The 15,531-nt window shown below is 37.6% G+C and overlaps 1 protein-coding gene across 3 annotated transcripts in view; it reads left to right on the top strand.

The window, feature by feature from the left end:
- The window catches only part of LOC116300585 (splicing factor 3B subunit 3), a 46,152-nt gene extending 31,455 nt beyond the window's left edge, over positions 1-14,697 (top strand). For 2 of the 3 annotated variants that reach the window (XM_089034226.1, XM_089034225.1), the window contains 6 exons: positions 6,338-6,410; positions 7,294-7,392; positions 8,716-8,859; positions 11,770-11,874; positions 13,250-13,345; positions 14,173-14,697. In XM_089034226.1, coding sequence (XP_088890352.1) covers positions 6,338-6,410; positions 7,294-7,392; positions 8,716-8,859; positions 11,770-11,874; positions 13,250-13,345; positions 14,173-14,217 — 562 coding nt within the window. In that variant the 3' untranslated portion in view covers positions 14,218-14,697. Of the gene's footprint in view, positions 1-6,337; positions 6,411-7,293; positions 7,393-8,715; positions 8,860-11,769; positions 11,875-13,249; positions 13,438-14,172 lie in introns of all 3 variants that reach the window. The other variant, XR_016120462.1, reaches the window with a different exon arrangement.
- The last annotated feature ends 834 nt before the right edge of the window (positions 14,698-15,531 follow it).

Genomic DNA, 15,531 nt, shown 5'->3' on the forward strand with positions numbered 1-15,531 from the left:
TTTTAGATCATTAGTTTCTTTTTAGATATTAATAATTTAGAATTGTAAATAGATATAGTTGTTAAATAGTATATATATATATTTCATTTTATTTTATTTTTATCCCATGAGAAGTGCATTTGGGCATATTGGAAAATGCGCTATATAAATAAAATTATTAATATTAGTATTAGTATTATTGTTATTATTATCATTATTATTATTATCATTATTATTATTATTATTATTATTATTTCGGTGTCTTCTTTTGCCGTTGGATAACGTTTCTCCTTCGTTCATGACGAACCACCATTAGTGTAATTTATATCGCTTTTTTCACCGAAAATTCCCAAAATGAATCTATTATTTAAAAAGGAAGAAGCAGGAAACATTAAGAATAGGGACATTGTAGGATTTTATATCGTGATTATAGATCATTATATGAGATAAACTGCGGGTTACTCAAATGGTTACTACCTACTTGTCTTTTGCATTCCTTGGTTAGTCTTAAGTAACAAATAGGCGTCTAATCTGTCTTTAAAAAGCTCAAACAAAAACCAGTATTTAGCAAATAAACCATTCCTGACGGCTGCGGTAACGGAATATAAGGTCCGATCATAAAATGGCCAGTGTGTCAGTTTAAAAGACGATGAAATCGTGGTTTAAAGTGTGTTGTTTGTTCAAACATGGCGACTGGACTTTCCTCCCTTGTCAGAGTATATATTCATAAGAGCGACATTAGATACCCTAGGGAAATTATATAAGAAAACGAAGGCGCGCTCGAAAAAAAAAATTCTATCGTATTTTCTAATTAATAATTATTTTGTTTTTCCGATTTTAATTGTACTATTCACTTTAATCTAAATTGGGCTCCCTGTGCCATTTCTTATACACATATCCCAGTGAGCGCTAAACCACTATATATAAGCCTTAAAATGGTTGTCGCCATTTTTCTCGTTTTCCTTTTTTCGTTTTGTTGTGTTGTGTTTTTTTGTTATTGTTGTTTGTTTTTTTTGTTTTTTTGGGGGTTTTTTTTTTGTTTTGTTTTTGTTTTGTTTTGTTTTTTGTTGTTGTTTTTTATTTTTTGTTGTTGTTGTTTTGTTGTTTTTTTTTGTCTGTTGTTGTTGTTGTTTGGGTGTATTTCTTATTATTTCTCGGCTTTTCAATACATGCATCAAGAGTTCCGCGCTACAGCTTTAAGCGCATGCTCAAGGTGTCAAAAAGTGGGATTATGGGTCATAAAAATTGCTATATTTTCGCAACTTGCTCTTGAATATTTAGTGAAAATTGTGCTCGATAAATAAAAAATACAATCAAAATATAAAATTTTTTAAGACCCATGACCCCACTTTGATCCCTTGAGCATGCGCTTAGAGCAGTAGCGTGAAACTTGATGCATGTATCATTCCAAAAAGGAGTGAAATGACAAAAGACACGGTGGCCATGTTGGTTGATATAACATAAGAATTCTCAACGAAGATGGCGGCTGTTGGTCATAAACACGCGTATATTCGGCCCACTCCAGCGAACTTGAAAGCAAACAAAAATGGCGAATTGTACTCGTGCGATTTCATACTTATTAAATTTCAAATATGTAGCTTAGATTAGTTAAATGAATTTGTCACGTAGTTACAATAGTATATAAAGGAATGAGAAGCTACTGATAATAAGAATACAGTATAATGCGCTTGTGGTTCTACTTGAGTCTTGAACATCTTAAGACGTCATCTATGATCAATGAGATGACAGTCGATGGAAATCTATGAGCAATTTGCTAAGTTGACAAAAAAATTTTATAATGGCTAGTTTCTTAATTCAATTAATTTAATTCAATTCAATTCTAGAGCTTGATTAAGTTTTACGTATTGCCTAATAGTCTTATATGGTTAAGTTGATGAACCAAAAGTTTTACAGTATAACATCTGGTTCCTTTCGTATAGCCTTATAGTCTGATATAGTTAAGTTGATTATTGTATGAACCAAAAGTATAGCAGTATTACATCTGGTTCCTTTCGTATAGCCTTATAGTCTGATATGGTTAGGTTTATCATTGTATGAACCAAAAGTATAGCAGTATTACATCTGGTTCCTTTCGTATAGCCTTATAGTCTGATATAGTTAAGTTGATTATTGTATGAACCAAAAGTATAGCAGTATTACATCTGGTTCCTTTCGTATAGCCTTATAGTCTGATATGGTTAGGTTTATCATTGTATGAACCAAAATCTTACGGATCGTATAGAGGCTTTGCACCATCACGTGATGGCAGCCATGACAGGAGGCACAGCAATAGTCTTTCTTCCCTGGGAAACTGAATTCTTTCTCGCGCAAATCAAATTAGACCTGATTCAGTTCACCATTTTCCATACATCGGTTCACTGGTCAAACACAAAGCGCTCAAGCGAGGCGCCAAGGTACTTTCAAAGGATTATTCAAATTTGAACCTTGCAACCTCGACTGAATGCTTTGTGTTTGACCAATGAACCGATGTATGGGAAATGAAAATTGTTCCTGCCTCCTGTCATGGCTGCCATCACGTAATGGTGCAAAGTCTCTATTAACTGCAAGTTTTGTGTGTGTTTGCTCGATATTACTTTACTGAAAGGAGCGGTTGCGCGATATTTTTTCCGTAGGCGAAGTGCTTGCTCGATATTGTTTTTTTTGGCGGGATTTACGGAAAACCGCACTCATCTATTATATAATGGTCCGTCCTTAACGCCCTTTATCTTTAGGTAATTATCTGTTCATTGAGTGATAAAGATCAAGTCGAATTTCAGCAAAATATGACGGATGTATTAACTTTAATCAGGATTTTAAAGAACAGTCTTTTAGTTATTAGGAAATGGCAGATTGGATTGAAGTTTTAGAGGCTGTTGGTCGTTTTTTTTTTTTTTTTACGGATTTAGCGGATTTGGAAATTAAAATACCGAAGTTTGGTGGATGAAAATTAATTATCATTAATCCTTAGCCATCAAAATTCGGTATTATTTTAATAACAAGTTTCATTCATGAGAACGATTAAATTAATATAAGAATACAGCATTAATGCATTTCGGCAATATTTTATTGATTTTAGGAAGTGATTTATTTTTTTAAGAGGGGGGAGGGGGTGGTCCTCCCCTTGAAATTTGTTGCATTCTTGACCCTCGCCCATATGTAGTATGAAATATTTGATGACCCGCCGTTTTTGATTGAGTAGAAATTTAACAGCATTTTCTTCAAACCATGAACCATGAAAACCTCTGTATCGAACCCTGAAACAACCTCTGGGCTGATTAAAGTCAGGGCATGGCTAACTCACAGATCGAACCCTGAAACAACCTCTGGGCTGATCAAAGTCAGGGCATGGCTAACTCACAGATTGAACCCTGAAACAACCTCTGGGCTGATTAAAGTCAGGGCATGGGTAACTCACAGATCGAACCCTGAAACAACCTCTGGGCTGATTAAAGTCAGGGCATGGCTAACTCACAGATTGAACCCTGAAACAACCTCTGGGCTGATTAAAGTCAGGGCATGGCTAACTCACAGATCGAACCCTGAAACAACCTATAGGCTGATTAAAGTCAGGACACGGCTAACCCACAGATCGAACCCTGAAACAACCTCTGGGCTGATTAAAGTCAGGGCACGGCTAACCCACAGATCGAACCCTGAAACAACCTCTGGGCTGATTAAAGTCAGGGCATGGCTAACTCACAGATCGAACCCTGAAACAACCTCTAGGCTGATCAAAGTCAGGACACGGCTAACTCACGTATGGAATTGCAATTTAGCATGGTTGGTTTTGAGAAGGGAGGGGGAGGGAAATTCTCAGGAGAATCGACCTCTAAAGAATAATCCAGCGGTGAGGTTAAAGCACACAGACACCCAACTGGGTGGTATCTGAGCAAAAAAACACCAAATCAAAATGACTCGATATTGATATTAAATTTTTAAACATCTTATCGATCTGAGTAATTTTGGACTGAGATCTTTATTAGAATCTTTTAAGATTCTTAAGATTCTATTTAAATATATAAATAATTCATTTTTATTTTTTTTAATTTAATGATGTAACGTTAAATGATTCGATCTTTTTATCTATATAATTTTTTGAAATTAAATATAAGTTTTTAGTTTATATTCTTCCTGATCGGCAAAGGATTTGTGCAGGAGGATACGATGTTTTATAACGATGAGTTGTAATGAATTTTTTTGTCCCGAGATTCTACCGATTCCTACTGAGCCAATAATAGATTCAAATGACAAAGCCGCCCTTCTTGTTCCATGCTGGGAAAACATAGCTTGAGTTCAATGAATCACAGTAGTCCAACAAGCTTGTCAATAATTAATGTCTTAAGATGACGCCTGTCGTACAGAACTAAAAAAACATCTTTAAAATTGACCATAATGAAACTAACCTACAAAACAACACTTGACATCTTTAAACTAAATCTCTTGGTTCTTGTCTCTCATTAGAGTAAAAAAGGTATAACTAGCTAAAAATTAGTGTGAGCTGCGTCGGTGTTTCTAATGAAACAGTAATGATGAAAAGGTAAATTATACACCGTGAAAAGATGAAAAAACTCATTGGTTTCTTTTGTCTTATTCTATCATATATACACTCCTTTCTACCACTTCTTTCTCTTTTACTCCGACGAAGGACTAGCGTCCGAAACGTCAGTAAGTTTTTTCATCTTTTCACGGTGTATAATTTACCTTTTCATCATTAGAGTAAAAAAGGCATTATTTAATTGGTCACTTTTATTAGCTTTTAGTTAGCAGTCAAAAATCCAAGGGCGCCAGGACAGACGGATTGGGTTGAGATATGTGTGATTGTTTCAGTTATTCGTAGATTTCTAATTGAATTGATATATCTTTGTTTCTAAATGGATACTAAATAGTGTTCACTTATCTTTCCAACCAACGGTCTTTCTGGTTTGAATCAGCTGTACGTACGCTCTGAGTATTTACCGCTGCACTATCCGTGCCAAGCAGCGCCGGCGCCGCTTCGTTAGCGATTACCCTCCTTTAATAAGTTAATCAAATTTACCTTCAGTACAGTACTGTTTTTTATTTTTTTTATTTTAATGCCTATATTAAAAAACTGAAACAATTGCACATATTTAAACCCAATCCGTCTGTCCTGGCGCCCTTAGATTTTTGACTGCTAACTAAAAGCTAATAAAAGTGACCAATTAAATAATGCCAATTCACATCGTGTTTACTTTCAGAGAGTCAGAGTAGATAACTTGGGTTCCCTGTGGCCGGAAATCTAACTGAGAGTGGAAAACTCGCGGACTCACTTGGCTTTCTTTATGTTCGTGATAGTAAAATAAAAGTCCAACTCAGCTAATTTCAAAAAAAAAAAAGTTTCTTTATTAAGTTTCAACATAATTTGCAGTATTACATACAATCAATAGTAGTTATTTTTGCCCGAAATTGGCCAAAAATGACATATTTTGCATCCTTCATAAATAATACATGTCTATACGAAAGGTGTGAAAAGGGTCAAAATCGACCAAAACCATGGGCTACAGTTCATGCTCTTCGCCCGAAAATGGCCAAAAATGGCATATTTTGCATCCTTCATAAATAATACATGTCTATACAAAAGGTGTGAAAAGGATCAAAATCCATCAAAACCATGGGCTACAGTTCATGCTCTTCGCCCGAAAATGGCCAAAAATGGCATATTTTGCATCCTTCATAAATAATACATGTCTATACGAAAGGTGTGAAAAGGATCAAAATCGACCAAAACCATGGGCTACAGTTCATGCTCTTCGCCCGAAAATGGCCAAACATGACATATTTTGCATCCTTCATAAATAATACATGTCTATACAAAAGGTGTGAAAAGGATCAAAATCCATCAAAACCATGGGCTACAGTTCATGCTCTTCGCCCGAAAATGACCAAACATGGCATATTTTGCATCCTTCATAAACAATACATGTCTATACAAAAGGTGTGAATAGGGTCAAAATCGACCAAAACCATGGGCTACAGTTCATGCTCTTCGCCCGAAAATGACCAAACATGACATATTTTGCATCCTTCATAAATAATACTTGTCTATACAAAAGGTGTGAAAAGGATCAAAATCGACCAACAACATGGGCTACAGTTCATGCTCTTCGCCCGAAAATGACCAAACATGACATATTTTGCATCCTTCATAAATAATACTTGTCTATACAAAAGGTTTGAAGGGTTTAAATCGACCAAAAACATGGGCCTGATACTTGCGTAAGCATGTTGCACTCGACTGTTGTGGGGGGAATCGTACCGTTTAAATAGGTCTTTCTGTAGTTGGGTTCAATATGTGCGCAGTCTAATATTCATATTTTTATCTTTCTTTGTTTTCCTACAGGTGGGTTACCTGTTGCTGTTTCCTTGACTACAGTACTTTAGCCGTTGCTGACAAATTTGGGAACATCGGAGTGGTAAGTTGAGACTGCGTTATTCAGTGCTATTCATAGTGTACTTTACTTTACTTTACTTTACTTTACTTTACTTTACTTTACTTTACTTTACTTTACTTTACTTTACTTTACTTTACTTTACTTTACTTTACTTTACTTTACTTTACTTTACTTACTTTACTTTACTTTACTTTACTTTACTTTACTTTACTTTACTTTACTTTACTTTTACTTTACTTTACTTTACTTTACTTTACTTTACTTTACTTTACTTTACTTTACTTTACTTTACTTTACTTTACTTTTCATTAATTTTGCCCCTATTCCTACAACAGAGAGGATTTTAACCTGTTTGACCACTCACGAAAATTATTCTGAATCACAAACAATCTGAATCTGACGAGGCCATTTGCCGTCAATAAACCTCTTCGGCTTTGGCAAAACGTTTTCCCATTTCAGACCACATGTCATTCCCTAGAGTATCATTTCTTTGTTTAACGGTTGTACTCGGTTGCACATGAGAAGACACATGGATACAGCTCAAACAAAGAATCTCATTCTCAAGGGAATGACACGTGATCTGAAACAGGACGACATTACGCCCAAGCCGATGGAGTGTATTGATGGGTTGCAAACATTCCCAAGAGAGTTAAAAGACAAAAACATGGCGGCCATTGTGGTACCGTTAACAATGGATGCTAATGAGAAATCTTTTGTTAAATGGTAGTACCAACATGGCCGCGACCACGTAACGTACAAACAAAGAATTAGTTGTCGAGGTACTTTGTTATAAGTACACTCCGTGTAACAGCTATGCTAATGTGTGCAAGGGATCCTGGTAGTTGTAGCACATGACGTTATAATACAGATGACCTATTTTAAGTCAGAACATTTTGGTTGGTAGGTTCGATTATCGGCAGGCTCAAGTGATGATGTTGAAGAAGATCCCACGGGAAATAAGGCATTCTGGGATCGCGGCTTGCTTAATGGCGCACAGCAAAAGGTGAGTTTTCAAGCTATTTTAAATTTACTTGTCATCACCTTCACCTTCACCATCAGGCATCATCATCTTTATTATCATTCATCACCTTTTAAAAAAATAAAAATAAATCAAACTGCCTTTAGCGAAGTCACTAACCTGTGCGACAGGGCAGAAAAACGACAAGCCTGCTACTTTCACGATTTTTTTTATTTAACGGAGTTTAATACTCCAAATTTTTAAGCCTTTCATTTATGTCACTGCTGCTCGAAACTTGTGACGAAATTTTGTCGAATTCAAAAAGTAAATCTACTTAGTATTTACAAAAATGTCAGATTTTCTGCTGATCAAAATATCACCTCTCCCAAAGTACACGGCTTTATATATCTCAAATACGCATTCAATAAATTTTGGTCGCATTTGATATTTTGCTGTTTGGCTCCAAAAGAACGTGTTTACAAAATATTGAGCTTAAATACGTTAAGCTGTCCTTTTGGCAAAAGGCCAAAAACCGTTTTTCTGCCCTGTTAACCTGTGCCCTTTCAGTGCATTGTGGACTTACTCGTAATTAGGCAGATCATAGTAATTCGCTCGATTTAAATGCTCAAATTAAGTTTTAAGATGGGATATCGACCTTATATCTTGCTTGAATAAGCGACAAATCCCTTCGGGTTGGCGGAAGAGGAAACACCTAGCTTTCGACCTCTTCATTGACCCTCCTCAAATGGGTTCAAGTCTGAAGTCATTGAACGCCTACCGAAGTGAAGGGTTTTCCGGCACGTTTCCGTGTCGGAATGAGACAGTTGAGTGACAATTGAAAATGTGGAATGCCTCCATGGCGAGAGAGGTCAGAGGTCAAATTAGCGGGCAATAATTCTATCACATAATTAACTTTTTTAGCTTGGACGATAGACAGGACAGAAAAACGGGTTCTACTTTCGATGCTTATGCGTTAATAAGCTTTATATTTCATCAACAGCTTCTTTTGGGGCTGATTAACAAAATACCAAAATTTGGGGAAATTTAAGGAATGCGTATTTGAGATATAACGCCCTGAACGTTGGGAGAGATGATATTTTGATCAGCACAAAAACTAACATTTTTGCTAATACCTCGAAGTAGAATTGCTCGAGGTTAGTAGAATTTTGTGAAAAGTTTAAAGCACAAGAGACACGAATGAAACACTAAACGTTTTTTAATGAGAAATAAAGAAAAAAATTGCGAAAGTAGCAGCCTTGTCGTTTTTCTGCTCTGTCTGGACGTTATGTTTCCCCACTTCAGACCACGCGTCATTCTTGTATATTGACATTTCTAATCATCAGTGATGTACTTTTGATGTATTTTCAGTTGGAGGCCCTGTGTAATTATTATGTTGGCGAGACTGTTCTGTCTCTACAAAAAGCTACCCTAATTCCAGGGGGGTCCGAATCTCTCGTTTACACTACACTATCAGGGGGGATCGGTATGCTGGTACCATTTGCATCACGAGAGGTAAGTAATGCCTACACATCTTACAGATATCAATATTGAACTGTTGAATCGTTCAATTTACTGTCGCGAAAAAGTGGGTTACACGTCCTTACATATGTAAGTTACTGTGCGGATACTTCAACCGGGACTACTTCGATAAACTAGTATCATTAACCAATCATATTGCGACATTTAGTACAATAATTTTGACCAGCCAATCAGATAGCGCATCGATATTGTAAGAGCGTGAGAACGCGATAATCTGATTGGCTAACACTGTTATCAGTTCAATCTCTGTCTAGTTTACTGTTATGTGATTGGTCAGTTAAGTGGTTCCGGTTAGTGCGTCCGCACAGTAAGTTACTCGTTGGTTCTCTTTCTTTATCCGTCCGCAAAAATAAACGTCCACATTCCAAAATCTACTTTGTTGCGACGATCATCCTGCACGTGTTATTGAAAACGAGAAAGACAAGTGAGAGACGTTTTTACTTCAGGCGTAATGTTTTTCCAATAGCCCACCTCCGAGATATGCTTCGCTTGTCACGCACAAAGGTTTCAGTATGAGGCTACGTGCTAAATTAAATTTATTCTTACCGCCTGTCACGAATGACTGAGCAATTAGCACGTAGCCTCGTACTGAAACCTTTGTGCGTGACAAGCGAAGCATACAGTCAATTCAAAAAACGTTGTCGTCGACCAACTCAAGCTTACGCGACTGGACCGAAAGGAACTCTGGGTAGTAATCATTGAAGCCGAGTTGACTCCATAATTTTATCTGACTAGTTATGCCTGGTTTAAAACACGAACCTTCGTAGGCGTGCAGGAAGTGTTGAAGAAGACGTTTTTTTAATGCCTTCATATTTTCGGAATTGTGAACTGAATCATAACTACTTTATTTTTTTTTCTCTAAACCCGAAGACATGCATTTGACGGATTGAATTGTTTCTCTCCATTATTATCTTTACTACTAGCGGGAACAATTAATTCAGAACGAATATTTAACCGCTTCAGTGAATTTTACTCATATTTCTTTCGGTCCAGTCGCGTAGGCTTGAGCCGGTCGACGACAACGTTTTTTGAATTGACTGTATCTCGGAAGCGCGCTATTCTGGCTTCGAGTAATAACTTTGCATGTGACGTCAAAACAGCTAAATTTGGAGGACAAAAGAAAATAATTTAAATCTCATGAGATTTGAAAACATTTTGTTGAGCTGCATTCCGACAACTACAAGGGGTTTATCGAGCTAATTTTATATCACTTCGTAAAATCACAGTACGGACGTGACGTGACAGTGACGTTGCAGTGTCAAAGCACGTTGATTGGACAAGCAGTGATCCCGCGCATTGTGATTGGTTCACTGTAAATAGTAAATTCTGTATCGTGGTCTTGACCGTGACCGTGACCGTGACGGTGTCGCGTACGAGCACTTTGATTGGATAAGCAATGATCTCGCGCGATGTTATTGGTTCATTGCATATTGTAAATTGAGACTTAATAAGTCTCTAGTTTCCAACACGTTGGGAATGGAGAATTACACGCCAAAAGGAAAATGGTCTGTAGAAGTTTTCACCATCATGTGATGGCAGCCATGACAGGGGGCACAACAATAGTCTTTTTTTCCTGGGAAGCGAAAATCTTTCTTTTGTAAATTAGACTAGACTAAATTCAATCGTTCCTCCTCCTGTCTTGACTGCCATCACGTGATTTTGCAAAGCCTCTCTTTAAGTAAAGAAACGTGCTCTTCAACCGTAAGGCATGTTGAACAGGATTGCTCTGTGGTCTGACCTCGTGTCCTCAGAGCCCAGAGACATGCTAGAGCAAAAATCCTTCAACGATCGTCCCTATGTGACATGACATATCTGGACGCTGATGTGGGATGACAGTTGTGCTTACTTTCTCATTTGGCTCGTATCTCCTAGTAGACATGCATCAAAATTTCTGCGCTACTGCTCTAAGCGCATGCTCAAGGGGTCAAAAAAGGAATCATGGGATGTGAAAATTGCTATATTTTAATTGTATTTTTCTTATCGAGCACAATTTACATTAAATATTCAAGAGCAAGTAGCGTTAAGCTAATTAACGGGTTACCTGTGATAAACCATTCATAAAATTGGTGATTGAGTTATTCGATGACTTTGATCAGTATGGCATAAACGCTCTGCCTTAAACCGCTATCAACATTGTCATTCGAAATTTCGCAGCTTATTTTCACTTCTCCGTTAGATTCTTAGAGACTCTGATACTAGTAAACCGCCCCAACCAGGTAACCCATTCTACCCTGCCACCAGGGTCTTGTTCCAAATCAAATATACCAAAATTTTAATAACCCATGATCCCACTTTTTGACCCCTTGAGCATAGGCATAGGGTAGTGGCGCGGAACTCATGATGCATGTATTGTATTTTTGGAACCGTATGGGAAAAGTACTGCGCATGATCGGAAGATCGGCGGACAAATGGAGAATTATATCAAGAACGCATGCGCATTACGTGTCGCGCTGCAACGAATTAGAGAGAAGAGATAACTCCTAAAATTAATGTTTTCGTTTGATTTTTGATTTTTGATAAAATTCAAAATCTGTTTATTTTATTTTGAGTTGATGATGCTGTCATGAGGACACCGAAACGTCGTCTTATTTCAATATGCTTCTACCCGTAATATTCATCTTCAAAATTCAAAATGTTTAGAAAAATCAGTTTTACGACTGAATTCGCTTCTACATAGATTATATTCATGGCGTTCCTTTGGTTTTGGGTAACATTTTCTCGCCAAAGCTACGCGCGTGCTGTTCGCCAAAACTCTGGCCTCTCGCCATGCCACCGCAGTGCTGTTGACATTGGCATGTGCTGTTTAGGGCTTAGTATTTCAAGTATTAACCCATGCCTAGCTAAATAAGACCCTTGAAAACTAATACTGTTCAATTATTTCAGGATATCGATTTCTTCCAGCATCTTGAAATGCATTTGAGATCAGAGCATCCATCTTTAGTTGGTCGAGATCATCTGTCATTCAGGTCTTACTACTTTCCCGTCAAGGTAGGCCGCCTATAAGCCTTTTCATAGTTTAAGAATCGATTCCACTGCGCATGCGATTTTATCCCGAATTTCTAACCTTTCTTTTGTTTAATTAAGAACAAAAGAAGGTTTAGAAAAAAGAAGATGAGAAATTCGGGATAAAATCGCATGCGCAGTGGAATCGATTCTTAAACTATGAAAAGGCTCATTTACTGGAATCTTTCGCGCGCTCGGAAAATCATTTCAGATTGCCAATTCAGATCCACGTGTCATTTCATAGAGTATCATTTCTTTGTTTAACGGTTGCACATGAGACGACACATGAATATGATTATAACTCAAACAAAGAATCTTCCGTATTCTCAAGAGAATGACACGTGGTCTGAAATGGGCAAAACATTACACCAAAAGTGTGAAAGTATGAAAAGACAGTATTTTCAGTCCTTGATATTTTTAATGCAATACGTACTAATGCGCTCTAAAGCCTGATCCTGATTTTCCGCACTACCGACGCGAGTGGAAGGTTTTCTCTTTCTTGGCTTGTGCTTACGCTAATGACGAGGGGTTTTTACTCCTAGTTTCACGCAGGAATTGCTAGTTAAAATCAGTCTTAATTAACTGCGCTATAATTTTAGACGATGGAAGAAATTTTCGTATAAATCATCTTGGACGGAAAAGAGAATGTCTTGCGGCAATTTTTTGCCATCGCGTCTATAATTGTACGATCACTTAGTAGTTTTATGGTCCATAAAGCTTGACAACTTAGATACACTGCTCTATGGCATTCAAGGGAAATAACCTCGTTGATTGGTCAAAAATATTAATTTCTGCCTCCGAAACAGTGGGTGCCAAGAGGGAATTATGCATTTCCTAGCGACCGCCCTGGCTATATTGCTTTATACTTTTAACTGTCTAATTTAAAGACCATTTCAGTCGTTTTCTTGAACATTATTTAATTGCTACCGCTAGTGGTTTCTAATTGTCATTGCCATTTCCTGTTCAAGGTATCGTTTTTATCCCATTTAAAAAATATTAAAAGCCCCCTGCAGGGTTGGCCAAGATATTTATATATAATGGCGTGTTGAGAGGGGAAGAAAGAAATTTAAAATTTCCAAAAATTAGTAAGGTCTTATAAGTTCAGTAAACCGTAAACCTACGAAACTTTGCACTAATTTGTACAATTTTGCTAGTTAACTTTTTCATAGATATATTGTGTGCACTCTATGGACTTTAATCAATCATAGTGTCGTATTAGTGTTTCTGAAATTGTTTTAGCCGAGACTTCAAAAGACTTCAAAAGTTGTTTTCGTTAGGTATAAATCCCTAACTAGAATTATCTTTTCTACGTAAGGCCAAAACGACAGTTGTTAAATGAATTGTCTCTTGTTTATCATAGAACGTGATGGACGGTGACCTTTGCGAAAGTTATAACTCTTTGGAATATAACAAACGACGGGCAATAGCCGAGGAACTGGATCGAACACCAGCAGAGGTAATGTAGGATGGAGGAGATGTAGACGGGGGAACTTTACTCTACTGTTAGTTTTAAGGGCAGATCCAGGGGTGGATCGAACACCAGCAGAGGTAATGTAGGATGGAAGAGATGTAGACGGGGGAACTATACTCTACTGTCAGTTTTAAGGGCGGATCCAGGGGTGGATTGAACACCAGCAGAGGTAATTTAGGATGGAGGAGATGTAGACGGGGAACTTTACTCTACTGTTAGTTTTAAGGGCGTATCCAAGGTGTGGATTGAATGGAGTCGAAAAATGATAGGAATTAAGTACAATAAAGAATAAAGGACGCTGCTCACCACTTTCAAGGGTGCAAGGTTCAAATTTGAATAATTCTTTGAAACTACCTTGCAGCCTCTATTGAATGCTTTGTTGCTTCCTTCCTTGCTTCCTTCCTTGCTTGCTTGCTTCCTTCCTTCCTTGCTTGCTTGCTTCCTTCCTTCCTTGCTTGCTTGCTTCCTTCCTTGCTTCCTTCCTTGCTTCCTTCCTTCCTTCCTTCCTTCCTTCCTTGCTTGCTTGCTTCCTTCCTTGCTTCCTTGCTTCCTTGCTTCCTTCCTTCCTTCCTTCCTTCCTTCCTTCCTTCCTTCCTTCCTTGCTTGCTTGCTTCCTTCCTTCCTTCTTTGCTTCCTTGCTTCCTTCCTTCCTTCCTTCCTTGCTTCCTTCCTTCCTTCTTTGCTTCCTTGCTTCCTTCCTTCCTTCCTTCCTTCCTTTGCTTTTTTACTTGTACTTCCTTTTCTCTCTCTGCCCTTATCAAAAGTAATGCTCATCATCAAATCTAATTTATTTATTTCTTTTCTTCTCTTAGGTGTCCAAAAAGCTTGAAGACATCAGAACACGATTCGCATTTTAGTTTCCAGACCACCATGCATCCAATCATCCATAGTACCCTTAACTGGGAACCCTGTGATTTTTGAGAGTTTGACAGTTGTGCCATCCACAGGAAGACCGCTTATAGAAAAAAGCTTTTCGTTTTATTATATGGTTTACTCCAAATATAAACACTACACCCTTCGTGCACCTATCCTGATACTAAATGAACAAATGCAACCCTTTCTGTAGTCACTACCAGCTTGACCATTGACCTTTCTTTGCTAACCACTTATAATAGGCCCAAACAACGCATGCAAAGAAAAGTATTCGAGTATTAATTTATAGATACGACTCATCGCTCCCCAACCGCGCTGCGGAAAGACGTTCAGACGCTGTATTAAACTAGTGATCTTTACATCTTCATGTTATATCGAATGACATTTTTTTCATAGTCATGTCATTATGCCTGTGTTTCACTCTCACGACTGTCTTTTTGTATAATAAAGATCGTATCATTTTCGTGCTGTCATGTCTTGAGGGTTTTATATTGGAACGTTCGCTTGTTTACCGCCGCCCTTCACATTTCATCGACTACTGACAACCTTTGGGCCGATCTTGGACATTGCTGTATCTCACGGTACGATTTAGAATACTTCGAGTTCAAATAACCGCTGTGTTCCTTGATTACAGACCCATTTACTCAGCCTCATCAGTGTCTAAATATTCACGAATACCAACGGTAAAGTAAAGAATGCACAACTTCAACAATACAAACGCTTTGAAATTCCACGGACATTGACTGGAACACATAAATGTTGTGCCCAAATACGAGGCTAGAGAACTGGAAACTCGTAAAGAAATGTACTATTGTCCTATTAAAAAAAACAACCAAATAATTCCGCTCTGGTTTTCCTATCACACAAGAAAACCAGAGAACACGGAGATGAACCCTTAAATCAAGGAAGAAAGCAAAAAAGAAACTATAACGTGATTTCGAGTACAGGAATCGAACCGGAGACCTCAGAAATGAGATGACTTGCCAAATTATAAAATGCGATTTTTTTCTTCAACATATCCGTTTTCGGCGCCTTGGGAACTTGAACTTAACGAAAGTTCCACAGCCTAGGGGCGGTGGGTGGGAGCTATAAATAAAGCAGTCCATCTAAGTCGTGCATGAACCGTGAAGGGTATCATTTGTTTGGTTCAAAAAGGGCTTTTATATAAATTTTTTTCTCAAACGACTTTCGAATTTTCTTGTCAAAACAATTGCATAAAATTGAATCATATTTTGTCATCCTTCCAATACACCGAGAAAAATTAATTGGATCTATTCTCGTTGAGGGAGACTGTGGAA

Source organism: Actinia tenebrosa, unplaced genomic scaffold (genome assembly GCF_029948245.1).
Source record: "Actinia tenebrosa isolate PJP-AT-01 unplaced genomic scaffold, QUT_ActTen_1.0 PGA_scaffold2__45_contigs__length_23673736, whole genome shotgun sequence".
Lineage (NCBI taxonomy): Eukaryota > Metazoa > Cnidaria > Anthozoa > Actiniaria > Actiniidae > Actinia > Actinia tenebrosa.